The 22,466-nt window shown below is 39.7% G+C and overlaps 1 protein-coding gene across 1 annotated transcript in view; it reads right to left on the minus strand.

Annotated features, from left to right (window-relative positions):
- CLVS2 (clavesin 2) overlaps window positions 1-7,838 on the minus strand; it is a 50,529-nt gene extending 42,691 nt beyond the window's left edge. Inside the window, exon 1 of the mRNA XM_070952850.1 lies at window positions 7,450-7,838. Within this exon, the coding sequence (XP_070808951.1) occupies window positions 7,450-7,838 (389 nt within the window). The remainder of the gene's footprint in view (window positions 1-7,449) is intronic.
- Window positions 7,839-22,466: the final 14,628 nt, after the last annotated feature.

Consider the following 22,466-nt stretch of genomic DNA (forward strand, 5'->3'; position numbering starts at 1 on the left):
TTCCAAACTGGGATTAAACATAGAATCTAGTTGGTTTAGAACAGTGATGGCTAACCTTTTTGCTGCCGAGTGCCAAAAGCCCACACGCACACCCATAATGAAATGCGTGCACAACCCCCACACGCGACCCCCTCACACATGCACATCTAACCCTCCCTCCCGCGTGCACCCCCGCGCATGCACGGCGACCCTTGCACATGTGGAGGCCCTGTGCATGTGTGCGCGTCTCCCACATGTACCCTGTGCATGTGCGGCAGAGACCCGAAACCCAGCTGGCCGGCGGGAGGCGCGTGCACATGCAGGGTGGAGCTGAGCTGGGGTGATGGCTTGCATGCCCGCAGAGAGGGCTCTGCGTGCCACGTGTGGCAAGCGTGCCATAGGTTCACCATCAAGGGTTTAGAATGTCCTTATTTTACTTCTTTAAATCAATCTCTTTTAGTAATGTTAGTGTTATTTATCTTTACTCTTGGGAATGGAATAACAAGTACTTATTTCTATCAAGTCTCAGCCCAACCTACCTCACAGGGTTGTGGGAAAAATAGGAGGCAGCAGCATTCTTCCTTTCAGCAGCAAGAGGAAATGAGAGGTTTATGGATTTGCACCATGAGTCTGAATTGTGTGCTCATCTACAACTTTACTCACACAGAAACCCCCTTTCATATTTCTCACTGAACACCTGGCATGTGGAAATGGGGCTAAAGACTAACCCTAACCTTTATTATTATTCTTAATTGAATTTATTATTCATCTTATCAGTGAATGAAATTTTTGCATGGAAGGAATAAAACAGCAAGGCTTTTGAACTAGATACTGATCCCACTAAACTATACGGTCTATTACTTTTCCATAGAACTTTTAACTGAAGTTAGAAAATGAGTGAAAGAAATTCTCCTGAGTAGCAGCACCCATTTTTCTCTTCAGAAATAGCTTTAGGACTAAAGCTACCAACCAGCAGAACCATTCATCTCAAATAACTTATTTTACTCTTTCTGTGTTCTATCTACTGTATAGAGATGTAGACCAGTAGTGGTTTTCAAATCTGTTGCTACTGGTTTGCTTGTGGGCGCTTGCACGCTCATGCACAACGCCTCTGCGCATGCGCAGAGATGTCCAGGCGAGTGGGCAGAGCTTCCCACCACCGCCGCTACTGGTTCGCCCGATCCAGGAAGAACTGGTAGCAACCCACCACTGATGTAGACAGCTGAGAGTCAACATGGTATGGTGGTTAAAGTGGTGCAATAGGAGCAAGGAAGACCATTTTTTAGTCCTCCCTTAAACGCTGAAGTCAGCTGAGTGACTTTGGGCCAATTGTTCCTCCTCAGCCCTTAAATCAGTGTCACTCACTGCAACAAACCAACTGATAAACAATTTTTTTTCTCACACCGTGCACTTTTAGTTTTGGTTTAAGAACTAAGCAAACATACTGCAAGCGAGCATAGACTTCTCCAACCACGTGGGACAAATGGTTAAGAGAAGCATCTAGATCAGAGGTGTCAAACTCAAGGCCCCGCAGGCTGGATCCGGCCTTAGATCTGGCCTGCGGGGCCACCCTGGAAACAGCGAAGGACCAGCCTGTGGTGCCTCTGCCAGCAAGAATGGAGCCCAGTAGGGCCACAAGTTCCATTTTCTCTGGCAGAGGGCTGCAGGAGGATCCCCTCAGCCCTGCCCAGACCACCACAGGTGCCCCCGACACAAATGACATCAAGCTGGCCACACCCACCCAGCCCCCCAAAGTCAAACACAATCCTGATGCGGCCTTCAATGAAATTGAGTTTGACACCCCTGATCTAGATGCATTACGTTGTAGGATATTCTGCTCAGGGTTTTGCAATAGGGCTGTGTGAAGAAGGTGTGTTCTATCTTAGGCACTTTGTACTGCAGAGACAACACTCATCTGACCCCATGAGAAATCTCGAGATAGGGCTGTCCTGCCTGAACTGCCTGCCTAGCTCATGACTATTCCGGCAGTCGAAGCAGTGGGATTGCTGAGGCCGGCTAGTTACGAGGAAGAATGTAATGATAACCTTACAGAGTGTCTCAATTAGAGCAAAGCATCTCATCAAAGCTTTGCACAGCACTGCTGTGTGACTATTATACACATAAACCTTGGTAAGTGAGGATTTCTACTTAGATTTCTTTAGAAGAAAATATATGTAGCTCGCTGTTGAACTATGGAGATCTTGATGGACTTTTTTTTTTTTTTTTTAATTTGATTTATATGCCGCCCTTCTCCGAAGACTCAGGGCGGCTTACAATGTGCTCAGCAATAGCCTTCATCCTTTTGTATATTTATACAAAGTCAGCTTATTGCCCCCACAACTGGGTCCTCATTTCACCTACCTTAGAAAGGATGGAAGGCTGAGTCAACCTTGAGTCTTGGCGAGATTCGAACCCTGCAGTAATTGCAGGCAGCTGGTCTTAATAAGCTTAATAACAGGGTGCTTTAAACCCCTGTACCAACAAGACTTGATTGTTTGCTTGCAGATATTTTATTACCTGACTATGTAATATCATCAGTGCTGATGATGTTACCTCATTGGGTTATGAAAATATCTGCAAGCAAACAACCAAAGCTCAGAAAGCACCAAGGACTCCACCTTAGAGTTCTCTAAGATTTTTGTTTAGCCTAGAAGATTCCCTGCTGTGCTTTTAAAGTATACAGATGTATTGATGAGAGAAACAGAATCTGTTGAATTCTATTTCGTGTGTCATTTTTATAGATTTCCATGTCAAAGATACATTTTTTTTCCCTACCACTCAACTTGAATTTTAAATGTTTAGCACAAGGACATGGTCTGCAACTTATGTATGAATCTATGAGAGACAGGACCGTTCTACAAAATCTATTTCCAACTTAATTGGAATAGGAATTTGCTAATTGGACTTATTCAAATGAGAAGCTGATAGTGGCAGCAATCGATTGTCTATATCATGGTTCTTATTTCTTTTACAATCAACAGTCACGTCAGTATAATTATGACCCAACAGACATTTATGCATGCATAATAAATTTACAGACAAGCACATTTCTTTTATCTTAGACATGAAAAGACTTGGAAAAGTTAACTGATGGAACAGAAACATCTGAGCTGTTCCAACTTATGTAGGAAAAAAAGGAGAGACTTATGTCAGGTAAGCTAAGAGGGCAAAGCCCTAACATATGTAGACCTGACTTTTTCTTTGAAAATGCATTGCTAAAGCATATCCATCCACAGCAAAGGAGACATTCCAGAGGAATAAGCCAATATGATACATTCTCTAATTTCACCCATCTAATATTCCAAGACAGACAGATATAGGATCAGCATGAGGAAGAAATCTAAATGCTGTAGAAATCAGACTAAACTTGTCAGGACTGCAGAAGTCTAATCACATTGCTTGGAGTTGATAGTTCAGTTCTCTACTATGAGTTTTTTGTTTATTTGTTTTGGTTCTGGTTTTATTTCTGTTTTTAATCCATCAGCTTTCTCTTGCTCATGACTAAACTACGTTTTAGCAGACTGTTTTATTGGGAATGCATCAATATATTTTAAGATAGTTAAAGCTTCAATGTGTATATCACTGGAAGATATGAAAGACCAGGCCAGGGACAGATCATAATGGATGACCTATGTGATCACTAAAAGTCAGCACCAACTTGATGGCACATAATCAGTTTTAAGATACTTCATTGGCAGACTTTGTGCCTCTGAGACATGGTTCTTGCTTTTTCAAGAAACTAGATCAAAAAAGTGAGTGCAACACTTGTGCAAACTACTAGTATTTTGTCAACAATGTTTTCTTGCCCTTCGTGCAATAGCAGACAATTGCATTCCCCTGAGCAAAATGATGATGATTAAGAAAAGGTTCAATTCAACAGTTATTTTTATACCATATGTTTTACCCTGCTACAAAGGTCCCATGTAGGAATGCAGCATCTGAAGTTGGGCATTACTCGGGGTAATTAATTCTGATTACAACTTCAGAGGAGGTGGAACCTTATTTTTGAACTCATACACTATTCAGGTCACCCAAAAGCCATGCTATGCCAATATAAAGTGAGGCAAGGTCAAAAGAAAAGAACAACTGTTCTATAAAGAAACATCTGGATTGTGTGCAGTTACAATAAAAATTTTAATTTGAGCAGTGTAAACACTATAAGATCAGTCTAGAACAGGGGTGTCAAACTCACATCGTTACCACATGACGTATTGGGACTTTTCCCCCCCTTTACTAAACTAGGCAGGGGCGTGGCCAGTGCGTGACACATCCAGCCTGTGGGCTAGGAGTTTGACAGCCCTGGTCTAGACTGTCCTGGTTTCATATCACTACTCCAATCACAGCCACAGGCACTGGAACTTGAAGTTTTTACTAGAACGATGAAACTTTCTTTACTGATATGAGGCCAAGAGGTGTCAGAATGATGAAAACAACATCGTGGCCAGTGGTGGGATTCAGCCAGTTCGCACCTATTCGGGAGAACCAGTTGTTAAAAGAAATCTTATTTTGTTTTTTTTCCACTTTACAGGGCTAATCCTGTAAGGAAGGCAGGAAGGAAACATTCTGGTGTTTCTAGCCTAATCTTTATTGCCCTGCTTACAGAAACTGCCTCTGTGGTTAACCCTCATTACATTGTAACAGCTAAGGCGCTTCACTCATAGACGTGAGTGATGTTGAATTGGCCACGCCCACACAGTTACATGACCACTGAGCCACACCTACCCAGCTGGTCATTAGGGCAGAGACCTGGTTGTTAAATTATTTGAATCCCACCACTGATCGTGGCATTGTGCCATAAGCTTCACCCCTACTGCCTGTGCATGTGACATCACAATATAGTCCAAAAGGGGCGGGTTATCTCACTGCATTGCAACTTTCCTTGCTTCTCTATCCAATAATGAAACCCCTAAATGAGACATTCATTTTCTTTCAGTCTTCCAAGACAGACTCTGTATCTACTGTAGGTACTCCAGACAATCCTTTCAGGTAATGACTCTTTTTGATAGGAAAGACAGCATGTTGTTTGTTAGTTACTGCATTTAATTTATTATGATTGTACAGTATTGACCTCTCAGCAGAAAGAAGCAAGCATTATGGCCCAAAAATGCCCTATTAATTCAATCATTCTGGCGTATTGTGATCCTTGATGGGGAGCAAGTGGGGGAGAGGGAAAACATGACATTTACCATTTCATTTCAAGTAGCAAGCTACCTTGAGCCAACCTCAAGTACTTACCTACTTCAAGAGACTATTGTAAAAAAATAAAAGAGGAGAACCATGTATACTGCCTTGAACTCCTTCAAGGAAGTATAAATGAAAGTAAAGTAAAATGCATCAATGAGAAGTGAGGATAGGATGGCATAAAAGTCTTCTTCATGGATCAGAACTCTTTAACTCAAAGTTGGACAGACCTTAGGCTTTGTGACATTCACAAAATGCATCATGTTGGAGGGACATTAAAATTAATGGAAGTTTTATTAAAGCAGGTTTGAGTGTATCGCTTTTCTGTTTCATAGGTAAATCCTTGTATATTAATATTACTGTTTTCTGGTAAAGAAGCTGATACTGAATCTGCCAAGAAAGAAGAAACGTAAATTTGCCTTTAATTTTTATAGGTGTTGCTAAACATTGGGAAACCTAGTTCATTTGGAAAAGTAGAAAACAGCAACATGGGTTAACAACATTGTCAAGACATTATTTCTCTCACATTGTTCTTGCCTCAATGGCCGAGATCTAAATTGGGATGCCTGGAAGCTGTGGGGAGCCTGGATAGGGAACCAGGGATTTCTGCAGAACCCTGGTCAGATGGAGTGGCTGCGGGTGAACCTCTGTACCTAGGAGTTTATCATTTTTGGTCTTAGATGGGATTGCACTACCCAGGCAGACCTGGTGCACAATCTCGGCATCCTCTTGGATTCACAGCTCTTGCTTGAAGAGCAGGTGGCAGTTGGGGCTAGGAGGATCTTTGCTCAACTGCACCTTGTGCATCCGTTATGGCCCTTCCTCGATAAGCAGGCCCTTTGCTCTGTCACTCACACCCTGATTCATTTCTATCTGGAATTCTGCAATGTGCTCTACATGGATCTTCCCTTGAAAAGTACCTGGAGACTTTAGTTGGTACAGATTACGATCACATGAGCAATATTGGGCGTCCCAAGGATGGTGTATATAACACCTCTGCTGTGTAAGCTGCATTGGGTGCCAGTTTGCTTCCAGATCCAATTCAAGAAGCTAGTTATGACCTTTAAAGCTGTACAGGCCAGATCACCTGACAAGTCATCTATGGCCCATTATATTGAACCGTCCCACTCTATCAGGCAGGGAAGGTAGGCTGCAGATCCCACCAGTTAAAAATTTTCAACTGGCAGGAAGAAAGCCTTCTCTGCCATTGCCCCAGCCCTTTGGAACATTCTTCCCCCAGAGACGAGGTGGGGGCCTCCACCCTCTTCGCCTTTTGGAAATGCTTGAAGAGTTGGCTCTGAAAACTCGCTTGGGGATAACACAGGAGCACGCAGCCATGGGGCTGGTTAACGCTCTGAAGTCCTTTTGAATTTTAATTATTTAATTCTTATTTTTTAACTGTTTTATTGTAATGTTTATATATAGTTTTTTTATGTTTTTGTGACTATTTATATGCCATCCAGAATCACTCTATGAAGGAGATGGGTAGTTCTAAGTACCATATGATGCATCAAAAAATGAATAATTCAAGAATGAACTTCTCAGAGATACCCAACTGGTACCAGCATTGCAACTTCAAATTAGAAGTTTCAAGGATTGTTGTCCACTGTCTTAAATTGCTTGCCAACGTTATCCTTGGTTGTCTTTTAATTTGCCATTGCCATTGTTTTTTATTCTTGTACTTTTGTTTCAATATTATGTTATTGCTGTTGTTGTCTATTAGCCTGGAACCAGTTGGATCTAGGGCAAGTTAGAAAGATTTTGAATAAACAAATAGTTGGCAAATTGGATCAGGGGACAAATTGCTAATTGCATTAGCACCTGCTGTTCAGGTCCCAGGAAAGTGTAACTGAGTAATTGAGAATGAACTTCTCACTAGTCACTGATGAGAAACCAATCTTCCCCCAAAAAAGTTTTATATGAAAGATTCTATTAAAATCAGTTTCCATTCATTGTTTTCACCATCATCTTATGATTGAAGCTCCATAGGCACACTTGATCTGCGCACATGGTTTTTTGCCAGAATTTCAAGTTTGGGAAGAACTTTTCAAAAATTAATCTAGCTCCTTCCCCCTGAATTAGATTACAAATATAACAGTTTGGCTTCTTCACATTAGAATCAAATAAATGTTCTTATTCCTATCATGAGTTTGGAATGGAATATCAATGAGATCAAAGGTGATTTGAACCCATTATGATAATGTCAAACATATAGACTGCAGCACTACGATGGATTCAGATGAGCATCTTAGCCTACCCCCCCTTCCCCCCATGAGTTAAAACCTTTACCTGCTTTGGTCCCAGTTGGCAGCAAACAGCACCAGGATCTTCCTGCCATAATGGTCGAGGTTGGCCAAACCTCCTGGGAAGCCATCCTTGAGTGCTTGCTTGATGCCTGGATCAGTGGCTTTGAAGCTCTTGAACATATCAAGGTTCTGCTGACGATACTCAAAGTATTGGGCCAACAAGCGAAACGCTTCAAAATGCTGGAACTTTCTGGCCCGCAAGAAGCGGAGGATAAAGGCATCATCTGTGCGTAGAAAGCCAATGTCCGGTCGGGTGATCACCATGTCCCGAACTTCTTGGATGTCTTGGTGCAGAGTGTCTGGGTTCTCATTCAGTTCCAATCGGGCCTTCTCCAGGGTCTCTGGAGACAGACCTGCCTGCAAATGAGTCATTGTGCCACTTGGTCCGATAGTGGTTCTTCTAGTACAGAAGAAGGGGTGAAACCTCCAAACTGCCACAAAGCCTGAAATTCGGTCTCTTGTTTTGATCTATGAAACTCTCCCTTCCATTTCTAGTATCCAACAAGTTAGGTAATTCTTTGCTACCAATCTCTCCAACACTAATGCCTAATATGATTCAATTAATATATGCCCCTCAATTCCAATCTACCCTTCCCATCCCCCAATTAACTACACACACACATACTGTACTGTTGCTCTGCTCTTTTTTCTCAGCTCCAAATCCCACCCTTCCAACATCTGTCCACAGCTTGAAGCTGCAGCAAAACTATAACTCACATAAAATTGAACCCAATTACTCTCCTTCTGCAGCAATTGCCTGTTGATGACTAGAAATAATGGCTCTGACAGGGCCCAAGTAGACAGAATAGAGCATCCTCCTTCTCATTCAGTCTGTGGTTTAAACAATCGGGTGAGCGCAAGAAAAACAACACCACCCCACTAAAATAAAATGCCTTGATCAGCAGATACAGATCAGCATTATGATGCCAGCCAGAACAAGGCCAAACAGCCGTACAGTGACTTTGCCTGGAGTGCAGAAGAGGTTGAGGTAATTAATCCCTCCACCACAGGCACACGCTAATATTTCCCACCCACTTCTACCTGCAAATTAGAGATCTTCACCTTGCCGCTGCTGAAGTAGCTAAAGAACTGCAATTTCAATAAATAAGATCTAATTCCCACCTTTCAGTAAAGATGTTTTTTTTTCCCCCTGCCTCCCTCACTCTTTCTGAGCCATTCCTGTATAGCATTTAAAAATCAATGCCTGGTAGGGTTCAAGAGGCATGTGCTGATCAGCTGGGTAAGTTGGATTATTGTTTTTAATCAATTAGCTGCTTCTTCAGATACCACCTCCCCAAAAAAAAGCTTTTTAATCTCCGGAGCAGGGGATGGATTCCTCTACCACGTCTTTCCACCCCCTTGTCCACTTACATAGTGACCTCATCTAGTACCAGCAAGGCTGCCGTCTGTCCCTCTCCGTCGCCTATAGAAAAGGGGGGTGGGGTGGGAAAGAGCGGGGAGAGGCCGGGGGTGAAATCTGGGTCCTTTTCACTCACTGACGGAGCAGGTCTGATCGCCTCGCGGAGATCCCAGCCATCCGCCGGAAGAAAGGCATTCAGAGACAAAAAGGAACAGCCAAGTAATGCCTACCAGCCAAAAAGCCAACCAACATACACCAGGCAATGCGGCACCTTCCGGCATCCATCAGCCGAGGCAGCAACTCCTTCGGATGGGAGGCAAAAAGAGGCAGCGGCGGTCAGAAAGGAGCAGCCGATCGATCAAGGACGGGCCTGTGGGCTCAGGGCTCCCCTCTTCTCTCCCGTCCGCTCCCTTTTTCCCCTTTCCGCAATGGTGGTCCAGGCATCAGGGCGTGGAGGCGGCGTGTCCTCCTCGCCGGTCTCTTCGGGGAGGGCGGCGGGGGGGGCGGAATGCAGAGCTACTTGCCAGAGGAAAGGTGAAGCTGGGCGGCCGCCGGTAGCCGAGAGCCTCCCAGCTACCCGCACGCCTTTGTGTTCCTGCAGGAGCGGCCGGTGACTTCTGCTGTGGCTCAGCCTGGTGATGGATGCGCCGTTTCCAGCAGGTCTACGTCAATCAAGGCTCCCTGGGCGGCAGCCGCCGGGGCAAGTTACTTCAGATCAAATCCCCCGCCCGAGTCCCTCGCATTGTTGTTACCCAGCCCGATCTTTTCCTCTCTGGCTCGGGAGGCTGGGTTTGGGATGCGGGGAGGGGGAAGCCTCGGCGGAACAGCGCGGGAGGGAGAAGAGCAGCTTTCCAATAATAGCCCCCGAGTCCCACCACGGCTTGGCCTTCCACCGCATTGCTTTCTCCGGCGCTTCTTGCTTGATCAGCGGAGCGCTTGTCTATCTACCATCAACCCATCCGCCAGAATCACCCCCGCCCCCGCTCCCATCGACTCTCACGCCCCCCGCACCCCCGCCGCCCATTTGTTTGCGATGCCCCAACTGCGAGAGATTTAGTTGCTGAAGGCTGTTCGGGGGCATTGGGTGAAACGAGGCCTGGTCGATTAATCTTATGGTGCCGTTTCTAATAAGAAAAAGCGAGTCCCCCCTCACCCTTCCCGATTCAATATTGTGAAGCCGGCGATATATTGTTTGCCCGGATTCCAAGCAGCAACACATGTGGAAATATTACAAGGGAAACTGCCATTGACAGCATCTTGTTTTTAATCTTTCAGAAATGGTATCTGGGGCAAAGCTACACACTGCCACCACAATTGAGCAAAATCTACTTCGCCCTGCTTGTCCCCTTCTGCCTCCATTATATACATGACTAGTTCTACCCTCTCTCTTTTAGCCCATCCTACCTCACTGGGTTGTTGTAGAGAACTAGCTGAGGGAGCATTATGTATGCTGCCTCAAACTCCTGAATGAAGCACAGGACATACTACTAATACTACAAATAAACATTGTACAGTCAAACACTGGGTTTAGTGACAAGGTGGGCTACTTTTGCATTTATCCTCACGTTCATCTAACTATAGCACAAAGATGATTTGTTCTCTTTAGCTCAGCTGTGAGTTTGACTGTTGCCAAGCCAGAAATAAAATGAGAGGAAATTTGAATTTTCTCCTTTAAATACCCTCTCAATCTCCCTATTTGCATAGCTGATTGTTGAATTACAGTAATAAAAGACAGTGGTAAACTTTGAAAAAACATTGAGAAATCTCAAAATTTTATTGTTGTTTTTATTCTGTGAGTCGCCCCGAGACCTACGGGAGAAGGGCAGCATATAAATATGATAATAAATAAATAAAATAAATAAAAAAAGAAGGATATTTGCATGCATTAAGTAAGGTATTAAGCAAATGTCCACATTTTCTGCCTAAATTTTGTTCATTCCCAGAAGAAAAGTTTTTAACCAAAGCTGATGCCGCTGGACTCCATTATATATTATATATATCCCTGCTTCTTCCATCATATAACTTATACACTTTTTTGTTGTATTTTTGTAATTTTAGATTCATTTTTAAACTCCTTCTAAAGATAGTTTTTTTTATCATCCTTCCAATATTCCTTTAATATTCCCAATTTGATGCATGTTAGTTTACTTTCTATCTACCCTTAATTACTTTCCTTCTCATCCTTTCCTACAACAAAAAAAACATTAAAGAAATAGGAATGTAGATAGTGATGGCCCATAATATTTTAGCCAAACTAATGAGGTCTTGCTGAAAGCTACTTCTTGGGTACAGCATTAGCTCTCTCTGCTGCAGAGAGAAATTTTTAGAAAGGGAATTTGACAGGAACCTTCCAGATATGTTGGGTAAAGATAGACAACAATTTAAAAGACGGCAACAATTTTGCCATCTTGCTTGGCAAAAATACAAAGCTTTAGCAAGAATTCTCAGACTCTGCTCACACCTGCCTTCCTGGAAGTTTTCCCCCCCTACCCTTTGAGTGACATATGTCAATTTGAAGATATGCTTAAAGGGCAAAAACTGTACTACAGGCAATCCTCAATTTACAACCATTTGTTTAGTGACCACTCAAAATGGTACCAAAGGTCATAAAATTGGGCATGACTCACTTAATAACAGTCTTTCTTAGCAACAGAAATTCTAGTCCTAATTGCAGCATAAGTAAAAGGACTACCTTTAGTTACTAAGTAAGATTTGTAACTAGATAGCTACAAGGTTCTAATGCCAAACATTAAGAAAACAGACATTAGATGATTAATAATCCTGTGGTTCAATTTATCATCTCCAGCTGCTGCTGATCGAACAGTTCCCTTTGTTTGGGATCATCCTGAACAATCTCCTTCTTCTCATCATCATCATCATAATAATAATAATAATAATTTTATTTCTATACCGCCCTTCTCCCGAAGGACTCGGGGTGGTGTACAGCCAATTTAAAAGCACAAGACACAACAATGATTAAAAATTAAAATAATTAAATAGATTTGGCCACTTTAAAACCCCAAAAAATTTAAAATACCCCAATTTAAAATTATTATATTGATAGCCCAGCCTGGCGGAACAACAGGGTCTTCAGTCCGCAGCGAAACACCCGGAGGTCGGAGATCTTACGTATTTTCGGGGGCAGTTCATTCCACAGGGCTGGGGCTCCCACAGAGAAGGCCCTCCCCCTGGGTGTCGCCAGCCGACATAACTTGGCTGATGGCACCCTGAGGAGACCCTCTCTGTGGGAGCGGACTGGTCGGTGGGAGGCTATTGGTGGCAGAAGACGGTCTCGAAGGTACCCGGGTCCTATGCCATGGAGCGCTTTAAAGGTGGTGACCAACACCTTGAATCGCATCATCATGTTAAAGACTCTCCATCTTTTCCCCTCTTCCTTTCAGCCCAGGAAAAAGAAGGGAGAACCCCCCCACACACACCCTTTTGGCTTGCCATTTAATGTTTATTTTTTCAAATCCTATGTGAGAAGCTGGTTTTGGTTTATTTTAATTTGCTAATTTCCCCAAGAAAAGTGTAAAAATGTTTCTCAAATACAGTATTCAGGATGGAGGAGAAATTCTTGTTCAGTTAAACAACTCTTTTCCTTAGTTTTATTTCCTTTTTAATCTGAAAGAAGCTAAAGTGTCTTCATCACATGTCAGGAAATATATTCCAGTGCAGCAAAAGAAAAGTATTGTTTCCTGCTTCTTAAACCAGAAATCCTTTCTCAATTTAGTTACTAAGAAGGCAACCTCTTCCTTCTTTGGCAAATTAAGCTGTATCCCACAACTTGCTCAAAAAAAGATGTGCATGTGAGTGGGAATGTTACAATATTTTCCCTTATTTGAGTGACAAGAAATTTGAAACCTTTTCTCCTTAGTTGCTGGATCAAGGAGCTTTAACTTTATTTATTTATTTATTTATTTATTTATTTATTTATTTATTTATTCATTCATTCATTCATTCATTCATTCATTCATTCATTCATTCATTCATTGCTTTCTGCAGCTATAGCTGAACTCTGTGTATGCTTCATTAAAGTTAACTTGTGTTTTTTTTAACTCAGTCTTTGTTTTTCTCTCACTGAATTGAATGTATTAAATTCTCTGTAGATTATTTACTGCCTCTTACCTGATTGCTTCCCTCAAATATTCTTTGTGCTAAATTCACTGTAAGTTGTCAGCTACTTATTGATTGACTTGTATATAATTAGTTTTAAATACCATTTAATAACATGTATTGATTCGTTATTAATTATTAAATATAATTTCAGGTTTGGACAGCTTGAACACATAAACCTTTGAATAACCCCTGCTAAGATCCCAACCTAATTGGTATTGTGAAAGGCTCCAGTTGTAATAATTTTAAATGACATGTCCTCATGAAGTTGCCTTCTTCCCGATACCAATCCATAGCAGATTAGATCTTTTCCATCTGTTCCAGTTTAAAAATAGTGTTTTTCCTCTTCTCCCTAGCCAATTTTTGCCATTGACGCAATCTGGAATCTATCATTGACACAGGATGTGCTCAGCTTTTATTGGTCATTTTAAGATGTGTAAGCCCTCCCAACACCCAACAGGAACAGCTTACCTTCGGAAGTTGTGGGAGCTTCATCACTGGAGGCTTTCAAGAAGAGATTGGACTGCCATTTGTCAGAAATGGTGTAGGCCAGGGTCTCCTGCTTTTGTGGGGGGGGGGTTGGACTAGATGACCTATAAGGTCCCTTCCAACTCTGTTAATCTAATCTAAATTTTTAAAAAAACCTCCCCTCCCTTACTGAACATGGCCATTTTGGCTTAGGCTGCAGAACTATTTGCCCTACTGCATAAACCAGACTAAGAAATCAACTCCATAGGAAGATTAGAATTACTTGTATTAAGATTGGCCATAGTAAGGGAAGTCAGAACAAGAAACAATGGAAACTAATCAAAGAGGGAACCAATCTAGAAATAAGGAGACATTTCCTGACGATTAATCAATGGAACAGCTTGCTTTCAACAGTTGTGGGTGCTCCATCACTGGAGGTTTTTAAGAAGAGATTGGAGAACCATTTATCTGAAATGGTATAGGGCCGTGATGGCAAACCTATGGCACGCATGCCAGAAGTGGCACACAGACCCCTCTCTGTGGGCATGCGTGCCATTGCCAGCTGGTCTTTGGGTTTCTGGCATGTGCATGCACGCCAGCCAGCTGGTCTTCGGGTTTCTGGTGCTCCAGTGTGTGAGAAGACCAGCTGACAAGTGCGCATGCGTGTGCCGGAAACCCAAAGAGCAGCTGGTGACGGCGTGCATTCCCACAGAGCTTGCACATGCTGGTTTAAGCACTCAGTGCCGAAAAGATTTGCCATCACTGGTATAGGGCCTCCTGCTTGAGCAGAGGATTAGACTAGGAGACTTCCAAAGTTCCTTCCAACTCTGTTGTTTTTGTAGTCCCAATTATGCTTTACTCCCCCACCCCTATACTTACAGTATGTGAATTAGAGAGGTCTCCTCCTGAGCTCCTTTCCAGTTCCTTCTGCTTATTTTGGATTTAAGTCATGTTTTCCCCTCATCTTGTTGATAGTGAATTTGGCCAGTCTTCATCAAGGTCATCTTCCTTATTCTCCACAAGAACTGACCAAAACCTGGCTACTCCAGAGGCATCTATTCATGTCATGTCTATTCTGAAGTGTTCTTCGGATCTTACATTAATTTGTGTGAAACAGAACTATATTTGTGTTATAAAAAAAATCAAATGACTGCTCTTTTGAATGATCCAAAGAATGGGCAAGACAGAGAAAGAGAGAGGAAGACAAAAAACAAGATAAGTGAGAGAAGATGAAGGAGGCAAGTGAAAGGCAGAGTATACCAGCAAGATGGAACATGACCAAGAGGCCAAGAGGCTACAAGCAAGAAAGACAGACAACAAACCAGAGACAGAAAGTGGGGTAGAGGGAACTATTAATCTAATTAACAGGTTTCAGTTACAAGGAAAGGGCATGGGGTAAAGTGGAACAGAGACACCCAGTGCATCTTCTCCTTTCTTCTACACCCCTCTTCTGCACCTGCTAATCTGACTGCCAGCTCAAGAGTACTAAATCCCATCTTTAAAAAACAACACCACTCTTTCAAAAAAAAGTGCTAAACCAAAATTTCTAGTTATGTCCAACATTTATATAGTGGCTTTAAGAACTCTTATATTTTCCTGAGGGATGCAGTGGCTCAGTGGCTAAGAAACTGAGCTCGTAGATCGAAAGGTCAGCAGTTCAGCGGTTCGAATCCCTAGTGCCGCGTAACAGGGTGAGCTTCCGTTACTTGTCCCAGCTTCTGCCAACCTAGCAGTTCAAAAGCATGTAAAAAATGCAAGTAGAAAAATAGGGACCACCTTTGGTGGGAAGGTAACAGCGTTCCGTGCGCCTTTGGTGTTTAGTCATGCCGGCCACATGACCACAGAGACGTCTTCGGACAGTGCTGGCTCTTTGGTTTTGAAACAGAGATGAGCACCGCCCCCTAGAGTCAGGAATGACTGGCACATATGTGCGAGGGGAACCTTTACCTTTACATTTTCCTGGAATGTTTATTGATGATACATCCCTTTCTGAATAGTTCAAAAATTTTAAAAACCAAAACCCATTATTGATTGTGAAATTTTATTCTGTAATGTACTAGAAAAACTAGTGTTTTGTTACATAAGAAGGTAATAGTTGGTTTCACAAATTTGTCCCACTCCTCAAAACCCTGCTTTGACTAATCAGATGATGAATATGTTTTCAAATATGAACATACATTAATGTAATGTCAAAGGAAAGATCCTGTAATAAATGTATATATTTCTAAATGTCACCAGTTCTTGCTGGCCTTTACTTGTACATGTTTATAATGTGATTGAGATGCAGCCTGCTGTCATTTTTGTAACTAGTGGCCAAGTTGTTAAATTCTTTTTGTGATGTTAACCTTGTTGTTTAAAGTCCAAAGCTAAAAACAGTCCAACCAATGATTAGTTATATAAATGAATTCCATAACCAAAGTTCCATGATGGAATATTTACAATTTTGTCCTCTCTAAAAAATAGATTCCCAAATGTATTTTGCATGAACATGACAGGTAAAATATTGTCTAGACCCACACTCCACCTCAATGTATATGTATTTTGCCATTTGAATTTCTTATTTACAAGATTTCTACAAATGTTTAAAAAAAACAGGGATTCTGTAGCTGATTCTTGAATATATTCAACATTTCAGTGTCTTTAGGTTGGACCTTAATAATAAATTGGCTTCCTGTCAAACTTTGAATTATGCATTTTGTTTAACTGTATCCTTCATTCAGAACTACAATTATGAAATGGAAATTAAACAAAGGAAGGTAAGAATCTCAAAATTTAATTTGACATCGGATAAAGGGAATCTTGCTTATGGAAACATATTTGTAATTAGGCGGCAGTCATTGATTCTCAGGGAATAAATATCTGCATTCAGTAGAAATTAACTCAAGTACATATCAGATAAAATATGCCTGGATATTCAATTGCTTTCAGATGTTGTAATCTTCAAAGTATCTAATTTTGATTAGATAATAGACAGACAATGGTTTCTCTATAAGAGTGAAACCTGAATCCAGAAGAAAGAAATATTATTGAGAAACCTAATTATGATAATATCTACAGTAATATCTTTACTGTAGATATTATAATTAGGTTTCTTAACAACATTTCTTAAGCTCTATTTCTGATGTGTCTATATTCAAGCCCATGTCATTTTCTTGGCATCAATATAGTATATATTTATTTTGGATGTTGTTATTGTTTTTGTTGTTTTTTATTGTTTTAAAATGTTTTAGTGTCTTAATTATAATCTATTTTTTGAATTGCAAGCCACCTAGTCATTTACTGAGATAGATGGCTATAGAGACTGAATGAATGAATAAATGCATATATAAATACAGTAGAAGGGGGTTGTTTTCTGGATTTTTTTTAAAAAAATTGCAGTTTAGTCTGTAGCTGTGAAATTTCTCGGTGGTTTCCCATAAAACAGCATTTTCGCTACTTTAGTTTTCTCAGAACAGCCAGCATCATTTAGACATTCCTGCCTGTTGTAACTTTAGTGATTAAGTTGGGGGGAAAGTCTCTGTTTCTATAATATTGCAGATTAATATTGACAAACTGATAACTAAAATGTCTCAAAGGCTTTATGACCTTTATTTAGAGGAGAGATGTTCCACTCCTTTTATAATTTTGGATTATAATTTTAACATCTTGAGCCTCTTCCTGAGTCTAGTCAGTCAAATTTCTACACGTATTACAAATGCAGCTACACCACTAATTTATATTTGTATTTATTTTTAGTTGTTCTCATTTCCTAGCAAAGCCTTTCAGTTTTCCATATCCATTTCCAAATGATGTGACATTTTCAGTAAGTTATGCATCACTATCACAAAAATATTTTTCCTTTGTAGTCCCTACAGTTCAGATTCCATCAGTGCACATATGGTTTAGAATTTTTATGCCATTACGCATATCTTACACTTATTTGTCCTTTTACCAACATTACAATATAAATCTTCTGGAGATCTTTGTAATCTGTATTACTATTTGAGCAACTTGCTTTATTTACCATCCTGGTTACTAAACTGGTCCAAACTTACAAGTAAAACCTATCAGGCAGAATGGCAAGACCTGCGTTTGTTGGCAATCAGTTGTCCTAAATTCTCTCTGATTTACATTTTTATCAACTATTGCACCAATATGATTCCTTAATCTAAAGTATTTGCCATCTGCAACTGAGACAGGATGCCTTTGATCAAATTTCAGTTGTCTATACTATTAATTTTAACACTCAGTTATTGAAACAATTTCTGAAAGTATACAGCATAATACAATACACATGGCATTCTCTAATTGCAAGATCTATTTTTCATAAAACAGGACATTTAAACATTGTCAACATGTTTTCATATGGTCGGGCACATCTTTGTCCATGAAAAGAAAATTGTGTTCACTTGTAGATTTAGGTTTTTATTACCCAAGAAAGCTTTCAACTCTACTTTCTGTGCAACTTATTATTATTATTATTATTATTATTATTATTATTATTATTATTATTATTGTCAACCAGATGTTCAGACTGGGTTTGGCATTTTTGTCTACTATCGAGTCCTTACCAAGGACCTGGGATAGTCAAATCTGGATGTTTGACGGTCTAACAGCTATTATTATTTTTACTTTATTCATTAAACATGAAACTCAGTCAACTGAACATTCAAAAATGCATCACAAATACCATTGACTGGTGCTAATGGTTGATACGGATTGCTCCCAATGTCCTAGGTATCAACCAAGTACCTTCTTAAGATATACGATGTTCCAAGTAGCGCAGTTTTTTGCAGGAAGCTACAATTTGTCGATGTATCTTATAAAATTCTTGGACATGGTACCAAGTGCCCCAATGACAATGGGTTGTTGTTGTTCTTGTTGTTGTTGTTGTTATTCCTTCAAGTCCTTGTTGATTCCTGACAACTGCCTAGATTAGCCCGTATAGTTTTCTTGGTAAGATTTCAGAAGTGGTTTGTCCTTGTCTCCTTCAGAGAGAGAGTGACTGGCCCAAAATCACCCAGCTGGTTTTATGTCTAAGGTGGGACTAGAATTCATGGTCTTTTCAGTGGTGGGATTCTACTGGTTCGGACCGGTTCAAGAGAACCGTTAACTCTGACTTTCAGCCGTGAGCGAACCGGTTCGCTCCGACTTTGAAGTGGGCCCACCTGCCCGCCCGTGCGTTATACTCACCTATATTTCCATTTCCAAAACCCAGCTGATTGGAGCAGGAGAGTGGATTGCCACGCCTCAGCTGTTTTCCTCGCCGGCAGCAATGCAAAAAGTGACTTTTCTCCAAAATGCGCAAAGCACATGCTCAGCAAACCGTTTGTTAAACCAGTAGGATCCCAACCCTGGGTCTTCTGGTTTGTATATTCAAAAGTATTTTCCTATGTAAATAAATAAAAAAATATCTGGGGCATATGGGCGGTTTAGAAACATGAAAAATATAAAAAAATATTACTAGATAATTAAAATAACAGCAACATATATCATTGCATTAGGCCCTAAGAACCACTCAAGACTACTGTTCCCAATATTAAGAACAGTTAAGGACACGATAATGCACATTTTTTACAAACATTTGGAATTAAAGGAAGAATTTTTTTTACTGAGAAGTATTAGATGCTATTCCTTAGCCCTATTTACTGACTACAGAGGATTTTGCTTTCTTGTTTAGTGAATAGATAGAAAGTCCATTACCATTGCTTTAGGAACAATTCCTTGATACTGCTTCTTTCCATTCTCATATGTCAGGAAAAGAAATTAGCATTAACTTTCAGAAAGGAAAAAAAAAAAACTTTTTTCCCTCTTTTCATGCCATATTTTTTTTTAATGTATATGATCTTCTTTAGTTATACTGTAGTTGATGGAATGGGATTATTTCCAATTGAGTTTCCCAAAATCTTAACTAATGCTATAGTATGAATAGTTTGTGAACTATTGTAACCTTCTATAACCAAACTGAAAGCTCTTAAGCTAATTCCCTGACTCTAAACTATGTACAAAAATATTTGTTTAACTTATTTACACTGTTATTTTGAGATTAATTATGGTCTCCATTTCCTTTAAATAATGTGAAGTAAAAAGAAGCCATTTGTTATTTTGATATTTAAAATAAAGCGATAAAAGTTTATACTTCACGTGGTAACAAATTTAGGCTATCATTTCTACAGTGATATTTTCAAAAATTATTTTAGTACAGTAAATGTTTTGGTACCTGTTCTCTCCTGAAAACACAAAGTGTTGGTCTATTGGATGATCCATTGTTCTTTTATAAAGAAAAAAATGTATTATGAATCAGACTGAACACCACTTTTCTCTTACAATTCTGTCTTTACTCACTTATATTCTTTCGGGGGGGGGAGTAAATGATCATCTTAGCAATTTCAATCAGTTATTTCAGTAAATAAATTATTAATTGAACAATCAGATATGACAGTAAAATTCACATAGGATACAAATCACTCTTTTCTTAATGATTTAATCCTTTACCTTTCCAAAGCTTACAGTTAATACAGGTAGTCCATGATTTATGACAATTGAGCCCAGAATTTATGTTGCTAAGTGAGAAATTTGTTAAGCAAGTTTTGCCCCATTTTATGACTTTTCTTGACACATTTGTTAAGCAAATCACTACAATTGTTAAATTAGTAACATGGTTGTTAAGTGAATCTGGCTTCCCCATTGACTTTGCTTGTCAGAAGGTCACATAACCCTGGGACACTGCAACCGTCATAAATATGAACCAGTTATCAAGCATCCGAATGTAAATCATATGGCCATGGAGAGCTGCAACAGTCATAAGTGTGAAAAATGGTCATAAGACACTTTTTTTCAATATCGTTGTAATTTTGAAGGGTCACTAAATGAACTGTTGTAAGTCAAGGATTACCTGTGTGTCTTCTGAATATATTTAACTAAAAATAAGACCTAAATTGATGACATATTTATTTTTGTTTATCATTGGTTAGAATTTATTTCTTCAGAAAACTTGAGTTAATTAAAGAAACACAGTAGATTTCTCTTTCTTCAATCAACTTTTTCAAACAAATAGCATAACAACTTGATATGGCAATTTACACTAATATGTAAATATAAACTCAAGTATTATTTTAAAGGATTTCTTCAACCTGAAATTTCTTCTTACATCAAACAATATTGTAAAGAAAAACAATAGAGACAACTAAATCAAAATGTAGCCTCAAAGTCAATCAAATCTGGTCAATCAATCTGTACTTCTCCTTTTTAATTTCTCAAGCCCAACAGCTCAAGAAAGCAAATTAAAGCAGGTTGGTGAATGAAAACAGGGTAGGCAACACTCATCCAGAAATCAAGCAGCAAACAGGGCCTACAAACTGGCCTGGAATTCAATGCTGAGCAGCTCAAAGTTGACTCAAACTTCCATCCTTCCAACTTTGGTAAAATGAGGGCCAGATGGTTGGGGACAACATGTTGACATTGTAAACTGCTCAGAGAGTGCGGTAAAGCACTATGGAGCTGTATATAAATCTAAATGCTAGTGCTATAAAGTAAAAATGCATGTGAAGACTGAAAATGCAGAATACCAGAGTGGAAATATAACTCCAATCCTAGAAAAAGAAATTATATTTATCATAGCATTAACTTATTTTGGAAGTAAACTTGTAAATTTAAGAATCTACACTTTTCTGTTTCACAGTGTCATGAATCGATGCCTTCTTCCAAGTAAGACTTTAATGTTCAGAGTTTATTATATTCATTTCAAGGAGCAGCCAGGTGAAATCCTTAGTTTTCAGCAAATATTTTTCCTGTTGACATAGATAACTGGTTTACATAAAAGATCAGAAGCTCGGTTCTCTGAAGGTAAGAATTACATTGTTAAAGATGTTCACTATTGTTTTGTCCCAAAGGAATTTGGGAGGGGAAGGGAGATTGGCTTCCATATTGGTTTATGTGTGATACCCAATCTCCTCTCCCCAAACCAAAACATTGTGGGGAAGTCTGTGGGTGTTTCACACACTTCTGTATGTACATCATATTTATTTAACTACATCAGATTTCCCAAATTTCAAAACCTTTTTGAAAGTGGTTTCGTGCTTAGTGTCTGGCCATCTTTTTTCATCCTTAATATTCAAACAAGAAGCAGCATTTTCCTAGGACATGTATAGAAATGGGACAAAAGACGACCAAGAAAGCAAATGCATAGATTCAGAACAAATCAATCCAGATTTCTCACATGACGCACAAATAACCAGGTTCAATTTGTCATAATAACACATAATAAAAAGACCAGCTCCACTGAAAAACCTATCATGATGAAAAAGATGGAAGGAAAGAGAAAAGGACAACCAACAGTGAAAAGTGGATGAACTCAATTAGAGCAACAGTGGCAGTAATTTTGAGAAACTTGAAAGGCCAAATTGCAACAGGCCTTTATCCTGGAGAAAGTCTATTTGTGTAATCCCTAACAGTCACTACCAACTTGATTGCATATAATCAATAAATCAACCAAAGGCATAGAAATGCATTTTACAAATGCCCATTTGTGTGAATAGAATAGAATAGAATAGAATAGAATAGAATAGAATAGAATAGAATTCTTTATTGGCCAAGTGACACACAAGGAATTTGTCTTGGTGCATACGCTCTCAGTGTACATAAAAGAAAAGATACTTTTGTCAAGAATCATAAGGTACAACTCTTAATGATAGTCATACGGAACAAATAAGCAATCAAATCATATTAGTCAATATAAATCATAAGGATACCAGCAACAAGGTTACAGTCAATCATAAGAAAATCATGGAGCTTGAGAATTTCATATTTGCCTTGAAATATGGAATTAGCTACCTGAAAATAAATAGTGTGTATATTTTTTAAAAAAGAATATTCTATGACTATCTGACTATATAACAACATACCTTTTGGGAAAGAGAAGCAGATAGTTAAAAAAAGGGCAAATCTTGTAGAAAACAATATCTAAACCAGTCTCTCTCAACCTTGGCAACTTGAAGATGTGTGGACTTTCACACAACTTCAATTGCCAAAGTTGAGAAACACTGATCTAATATGTGTTCTCTTGGAACAAAGCTTGT

Source organism: Pituophis catenifer, unplaced genomic scaffold (genome assembly GCF_029215685.1).
Source record: "Pituophis catenifer annectens isolate HBS135680 unplaced genomic scaffold, rPitCat1.0.hap2 SCAF_1, whole genome shotgun sequence".
Classification (NCBI taxonomy): domain Eukaryota; kingdom Metazoa; phylum Chordata; class Lepidosauria; order Squamata; family Colubridae; genus Pituophis; species Pituophis catenifer.